The sequence below is a fragment of the Pangasianodon hypophthalmus genome, chromosome 22 (assembly GCF_027358585.1).
Source record: "Pangasianodon hypophthalmus isolate fPanHyp1 chromosome 22, fPanHyp1.pri, whole genome shotgun sequence".
In the NCBI taxonomy this organism is placed as follows: Eukaryota; Metazoa; Chordata; class Actinopteri; order Siluriformes; family Pangasiidae; genus Pangasianodon; species Pangasianodon hypophthalmus.
In genome coordinates this window covers 18,679,188-18,687,195 of record NC_069731.1, presented here as the reverse complement: position 1 = coordinate 18,687,195, position 8,008 = coordinate 18,679,188, and the positions used below count along the sequence as shown (strand labels likewise).

General features: G+C 36.4%; 1 protein-coding gene across 1 annotated transcript; it reads right to left on the bottom strand.

Moving 5' to 3' along the window:
• Positions 1–487: 487 nt before the first annotated feature.
• Positions 488–6,999, bottom strand: si:dkey-97a13.12 (vexin). The gene is made up of 5 exons (XM_034298263.2): positions 6,871–6,999; positions 6,565–6,611; positions 4,655–4,834; positions 3,433–3,521; positions 488–2,832 (listed from the first exon to the last, which is right to left on the bottom strand). Exons 1-5 carry the CDS (start codon positions 6,935–6,937, stop codon positions 2,646–2,648), a joined length of 570 nt encoding a protein of 189 aa, XP_034154154.1. The 5' UTR covers positions 6,938–6,999; the 3' UTR covers positions 488–2,645.
• Positions 7,000–8,008: the final 1,009 nt, after the last annotated feature.

Here is an 8,008-nt window from a genome sequence, read left to right as displayed (position 1 = left end):
ATGGTGTGTAAAGAGATACCCCAGAGATAACAGTGTGTCTGCATGTAAGAGTGTGTGGGCCACAAAATAAGTTATAGGTAATTATTAGGCTTGCCTGAGGGCTCTGCTTTACAGAAACAAAAGAAAAGAGTATAATGGAAAGGAAGATTTAGTGCATGTTGTCTTCATTAAAGTGATCTTAAACGCTTGTGACCATTAATGAGGCCCCTCATTAGTGATTTGATATATGTCAGGAGTTGAATCTCATTATATTATGAGGTGACCGGCTCAAAGCTGTTCATTTGACAGTTTTACAGAACATGATTCATATGCATACATATTACATCATATTCCATCTCACAGGATACAAGTACATATAAACTTCTTCACTGCAAATATCTTAGCAGGTAAAAACATCTTGAATATAGGCAATTTCAACTATTATGTCTCTTTATTAGGTTTTAAACAAAAAAGTTTTTAAACAAATATAAGCTTAATGAGCCTACTTCTAGATATTTTAACTCATTTCAAGCTTGAAATTTTATTTTACTGGCAGATAATTTTGCTTATTTCAAGTGTTTGTATCTAGAAAGATGCAAAATTATCTTCCACAGAATAAGAAAATTTTAAGCTAGTAAATATGTCTATGCTTAATCGTCCTATAGTTTTTATATAATAATCTCATAATGAGAAATGTTTGATAATACTTACTTATCTTTACTTGCTGTGACACAATTTTTGTGAGTTTGTTTTATGGGTTCTCTTTAATTTACGTATTATATGAACTTAAATATTTCCTTTGTATTTGTCAATTTTAGCATCAAAATATCATCAATACATAACACAGTAAAGCACATTTTACTAGACTGAAATACATTTCATAATTTTGAAATAAGAAGAATGATGGTCTGAATTACAGTTATAACATCAAAATGTTAAAATAAAACACAAGTCTATAAAAATAAAAATTAATCTATGTACATTTTTTAAAAAGAATATTACTCTTTTTCCTGCTTTCCAACCCTTTTCATCTCTTACACACAAGACACAGCAGTTACACAGTTTAGGAATTAATGACTAGAAAGAAAAAAATAAACACATGTTTAAACAGAGAGACTTACTTGGAAAATAAGGGAATATAAAAGAGTAAAGTCTGGAAATAAATGAGAGGATGCTGGAAAAAAAATAGGCCTACAGTTAGCATAATAACATTTTGCAGAATTACCCCGTCTGGTATATAACTCTGCTCTTTTATGGTTTATTTCCACATGTCCCAACTTAACCGCAAATACACTGATATTCCATTTTGTCATATTAGTGATGTTGTCACTGGACTGTAGTCATTTTCTCCTGCAGTACACTTAGAGTGCTTTTCCACTGGACAGTGCAGTACAACACGGTAATAAATCCCCGGTCCCATATTTTGTAGATATTTCTTTGACAGGTGATCTGTACCAGGCTGATTTTGGTTCTTGTTTTTGCATGAAATAGTGAGGACCAATAATAACTGTACACACCACAATCATGGCAGAATCATCCTGTTACTGTCTCTGGCTAGAACTATGTATTTATTTCTATGCATTTATCCACATTTGTTGCTGACATTTAGCTCGATTTTTACATTATGATAAAGTGTATTTATCATACACTTACCAGCCACTTTAATAGGAACACTCGTATTCCTTGTACCCACTTGTACTGCAATCATGTGGCAGTAGCTTCATTCAGTGTTTGTTTTTGTTGTTGTTGTTTTTTGCACCATTCTGTGTAGACTGCTGTACCTAAAAATTCCCAGATCAGCATGTTCCCAAATACTCAAGCCAGCCTATTCACCACCAACATCCATGCCATGGTCAAAGATCACTGAGATGACATTTTTCCCCATTCTGATGTTTGAAATGAATATTAACTTAAGCTCTTGGTCTGTCTGCATGATTTTATGGATTGTGCTGTTGCCATACGATTGGCTGATTGGATAATTGCATGAATGTGCAGGTGTACAGGTGTTCCTATTAAAGTGGTCAGTGAGTATATATGTTCACTACATGGGGTATAACATAATGTAGAATAATGTACATAATGTAGAATTGTGTTGTCTTTTAATGCAACAACTGTCATTTGACAAAGTGACAATCTACTCTTGGCAATCTCTCTATTTTCAGTATGATTTCTGTATTGACACTCTTGGGTGCAATTGGCACCATTACTGCAGGCCAGCAATGTCTCATGCTCATTAATTCTCCCTGTGAGGCAGACAAGGAACAGTGCCATGCACTGTGTAATTTAATGTAATATAAGCTGTATGTCTACCTTTTTAATTTGATGTCAGAGAAAATTACAAGTTTGCAAATTTTGAGTGACTAGTTGTGCTTTTTATTAGTTTCCATCACACTTCCTTCTGAGAACCCCTCCTACTTTCACGGGTAACATTATGCAGTAGGAAACAGACACACGTTCTCAACCAGAAGGTAAATAGTTCTGGTATACTGTACCACACTGCTTGGTGGAAAAGCACTTAACAGACACAGCAGTACTCCAGCAACAGCAGGGCTTGTTCACTGTATCTATGTAACAATCAGCACATTGTGATGGTTCAGGCATCCCAAAACAGCTACAGCACTCACACTGTGGGCTGAGCTCTCGGCTGTCCTGCAGGTCGGTGCCATTCAGTCATGTTCAATTGCCCCGTTACTGGCCCCCTGGCACTGGCTCTTTCTGAGATGTTTGGACAGGATCCTGTGCAGCAGGCTGGGCGAGCTGTGGGCCGAGGACGGGGCCTGGGCGTCCTGCTTCAAAGTCAGGAAAGGTCCCTCCTCCCTTCCTCCGCCCCTAGGGGCCTGCTGCCTGCCTCCGCTGGGCCACACAAAGAGGAAACAACAAGCACAAAGGCGCTGTTTATTCCCGCTGACCCAGATTCCAGTACTTTGAGAGAGAAGGAGGGAGAGAGCGGCCTCTGCTTTGGTGGCTGCCACTACTTAAGGCAATAGGGACACTTCCCAAATCTCATCAGGCCTAAGACATCTCCATGGGGTTACAGCCACACGAGGATAGATTGTCAGCTTATAGACATTTACACTAGCACTGCAAGTAAATACACAAAAATGGGGATGAGCTGCTTCATTTTTACACACTTTTTAATGGGTTTTGGTTCCTTTTTTGATTACACTAAGCATCATATTGGAAAATCTATATCTCAGAAGTGCACTTCCTTCCCTTTTGTGGGTGCACAGGGACACCACTTATAAGCCACGCACCAATTGATCAGATCTGGCATGCTGTTTGTGTGCATTGTTAACTAATGAGCTATGGGATGAGCCACCTGTTTGGGGTGTGCTGGCTTGGGAGGGGGAGCAGCTGCTTCGGGGTGGGTGGATGGGTGGATTTGGCAGGATGGGCGGTGAAGATGAGAGCAGTGACGTGGGGGGAGGCAGCAGGGCGGAAAGACACACTCACCCAGCACGTTCCCGAAGGATCACCACAGATTCAACCTGAACTGAACAGCGTCTCCCTAAACCTTCATCATTTTTAGCTGCCCCGTCCCTCTAGGAACAAAACATGAAACAAGATGAGCACCATTTTTATACCACATTTCTTTACATAACTACATTATATGGAATCCTGAATGCAAAAGTTTGCATACCCTCAGGATACAGGGTCTTGGAGCACCTCCTGTCCTTCAGATCTGAGTGTTTTCCCTGCTCTAACAAACCTGATTCAACTAATTAATATCCCCTAGAACACTAAAATGTGCAGGACAGGGGGTTCTTCAGGATCGAGGTTGGGAACCTGTTCCTTAAGACAAGAGTGTCATAGTGAAATCTTTCTTCTGATTCTACTCAGACTTCTCAAAAAAATTTGTTGCCTTGTGCTGGATTGTTGTTTTCTTCTAGGACACGCTTCTAGCTTCTTGGAATTCTATTTTCATAGTTAAATTGTAAAATACAGATATACAGCAAAAGTCTTAGATACATGCAAAGAAATGCTGTAGAGCAAAGATGCCTTCATAATAATAATAATAATAATAATGAAATTAAATGTTTCCACATAAAAAAAATACTCTAAAGAGCAGTAAACAGTAATAAATGAAGCAAAGTCAATATTTGGTGTGACGATCCTTCTCGTTTAAAAAAAAAGTAGCCTCAGGTGCAGTGTGTGCAGTTTTATAAGGAAATGAGCTGTAAGTGTTATTGAGCATCTCACAGAACCAGCCACAGTTCTTCTGGAGACTTGGACTGTTGACTCGCTTCTTATTTTTGCAGCAAAACCCAGCAGCCTTCATTATATTTTTTTGAAAAGTGTCTCTTATGGAATCTGCTGCTTTCTTTGCTGACATACAAACATTTTCCTGTAACATTTAATTTTGTGCTGGAAAACTAATGTCATAAAGTCATAAAATAAAAATCTATAACAACGTTTGTACTAAAAAAAAATAGGGTGCCTAAGACTTTTGCACAGTACTGTATGTTTTTCTACTTTCAACTCAGAAACCATAATGGATGTGAAATTCTGTACTTAACTGTATAACAGCACACTATTATTGTTTTAAATGATTATTAAAACAAATGTTTAATCCTATAATAGCTATTTTACCATAGAATTAAAAGAAAGGTTAACATAATGTGTTAAAAACCTAACAGAGGGCTTGAATATTTGGCCCTAAATTGCCTTCACGTACATGGTCTGTGTTATGACTCAGCTCGATGACACAGGAGGCAGGAAAGTAGCCCTGCTGTCCGTTCCGCAGCTGCCCAAACCACCTGGATTCATCCTGCTTGGAAAGGACTTGGACAATATCACCACGAGTCAGTTCCATTTCATCTGGCCACTGAGGGACGTAACTGTGTGCTACCACCACCTAGTGGATACATAGCATATCAGTATTTAATGAAACATTCAAGTGAACATGAAATTTCAAACCATTAAGCATAATGTATGTAGAATTTTAACTCTGGCCTAGCACCATGTCTGCACCTTTTCCTTTTTAAACATTCCAGAATCCATATATAGTATACATGGATTTACAATTTGAAAACACCCCCACTGAAATGTCCTTAATGTCACAAATAATCAATTAATAAGTATTTGTGCCGGATCGTTTGTATCTGAGTGACTGTCATATTACATACACATAACACTATTATAATAAAGAATAACATTATCAGTGTGAACATTACCAATGTGAATGTGAGTATTCATTACCACATTTTCCTCTAATCATTTTCTTATCATACATAATGAATTCAAAGACATGGAGAGTGAGCTCATATGTATAGTAACTCTCTCTAACAAAATTGTATACAGTCCTGAAAAAGTCTGGTAAATTTAGGGACGTGATAAATTTAATCCAAAAACCAATCCAAATATCAGGAAGAATATCTGTCCAAGTTCAGGAAGGCTTAAAGAAATGGCACCAAGAGAGTCAATAAAGAGGATAAGCTGTTTAAAAGAGTAAAAATGTCTCGGCTAAATCCGTAAACTAGATCACTTGTACCCTTAACAAGCCACCTGTTACACTATTCACATTAGTACAAACAGGTCAGAGTCTAAGAATACCATTAAGCCAAAACCCATTAGAGAGGAGTTAGCATGAAAACACACATGGGTTTTTTTTTGGTGTTGTTTGTTTGTTGTACTTTTTTAAAATTCAGTCCCAGATAGCTGTGCATCTTAATAACAGTAGAGTCAGATTCATGCTGATTCATTATGATAATTTTAAAAAGTGTTTTTAATGTAATGGGCATAGAAACTAAATTACTCTGGCTCTGTTACTTTAAATAGTACATGCTCTACAGTATGAATACATTATGTAATCTTTCAATATGTCTTTTTTTTCTATCATAATACATTAACCTATTTAATGCTATTTTTCCAGCTATGTCAGTAGATTAAATTTCCTAAAATATACATTTATTCTCATTTACAATTCCAAGTGGGAAGCGACAGGATTAAAATTTAAATCAGATAATCAATTGGAGCCAAATGTTGAAAATTAAAAAAAATCTGCAAACAAAAATAGCTGAGTAAAGACAATACAAACAGACAAAAATTTTTCTCTCATATATTAAATTAAAAATCAATAAAGCAATATAGACAGTAAGTGATGTAAGACAGTAAGTATGTATGGAACCACTGTACGTATGTAACCACTGTCATTGCACTGGTCACTGGTAAGTTTTGACTGTTGATGTGTTTCCATTTCCTAAGAGAATGATATAAATGTGGCACTAGAACTGTAGTAAAATATCAATAACATAGCCTTCATGATTATACCAAATATAATGGTTAAAACTATATTATACCATATTTTACCTTCTTCTATTTATAGCACACTGATGCAGGCACCTTGTCTCAGGTACATGCCTTACGTAAACAGATCTGATCATGTGATAATTACATTTTTTAAAAACCCACATTAATCACCCACATGTTTATATGAAATCAGGACAGGCTAGGATTTCATTTATAGACTGTTCTTAAGTAAAGTAACACTTAAACCAGGTAATAAGACACAGTAACTCAGTAGATCTGTTTTTTTTTTTTAAAAACAAAACAAAACAAAAAAAACCCCAAGAAATTTCAAAATACCTTATCTGGTTCTTCACATCTGTACCGGTGTCGTCTTCTTCTTCTTACTGCCAAATTATACGTTCAGAACAATATTATTTCTACCTTTAATTACAAATGATTATTAACAGTTGTTTACAGTTGATATTAACAGATTGTGCTAGAACAAAACCTCTATTCATTCCCCAGCTGTGCCTCAAAATATTCATGCAACAAACTGGCCTTGAGTGAGACATTCGTCATGCAGGAACCATACTGAACAAATTACATTAGATATTACATAAACACAATATAATCGTGCATTATTATCGCCTTGTTGTTACTGACCCTGAGGCGTGAGGACAGTGGTGAAGACTTGGAAGTGCTCATCACTCTGCATGTAAATGTGCTGCATCCTGAATCCTGTATCAGCGAGACACACTGACTGCTTCACTTTCTCCGTCTCCTTTAAATAAACTCCACTCACTAATCCAGCGCTTGAGATTTATAAGGACACAGAGGGAAAAAGTGGATACAGGCAGGTGTAAAAACAATGATAACAACAACAGCATTTATCTAATATTTCTTATTATGAGATTATTATCAATCAAATATAAGATTATTCAGCCTTTTACATTCAGGTTTAGATGTTTTTACTTATTTCAAGCTTTAAAGTTTGTTAGTGAGTTTTGCTAGTTTTTAGAAGTAAACACTAGGAATTAGTTAAAAAAAATCTAGAAATAGCTTCAATAAACATATATTTGGTTTATTGTCATCTTTTAATAGGAAATACTATATTGAAGATATTTTCACTTGCTGAAAGCTAAGTATGATAAACTAAGTGTCCATGTTTCCCATGATTTCCAATTCTGACCATGGAGTCCCATTAAACTTGATATTTTAGTGTTTTCTTGCTCTGACACAGCTAACTCGCCTCATCAACACATTAGCAAGCCTGTATGCTTATAAGTGTATAAATGTAACATCTCCTGCAGGAATACAGTAATGCACAGAAATTCTGATCACACAGATACAGCTGTGAGAAAAAAATCAGGTTTAAAAAAAAAATCAGAGCATATTATATAAGCATGGCCGTAAAATTAGTTTTTAAAGTGTTGTCAGTGAGCCTATTATATTATATTATTTAGTTTTTCTTTCAGTTCATTTTTAATCATTGGAAAAATGGAATATAAAAACCTCCCAGCTCTAATATCTCTGTGACCTTTGCCCTCTCCATCTGGCTCAGTGCACATTTGAGATCCTCAGAGGCTGCTGTCAACTCAGTGAGTCTGATTGATTTTGATTGTGAGTGTCCCTGTATATTCCCGTCCTCTGAGGTGGGACGGTGATGTTTTGATTGTTTTTACTGCAGTCAACAGATGGTTAGCCCCACTCCGAATCCCGCCTCCCCTAAGCACTTGTGTGAGCGGTCAAACAACATCCATCAACTAAATGAAGAATGGATTTATGCTGTCATTTAGACCCA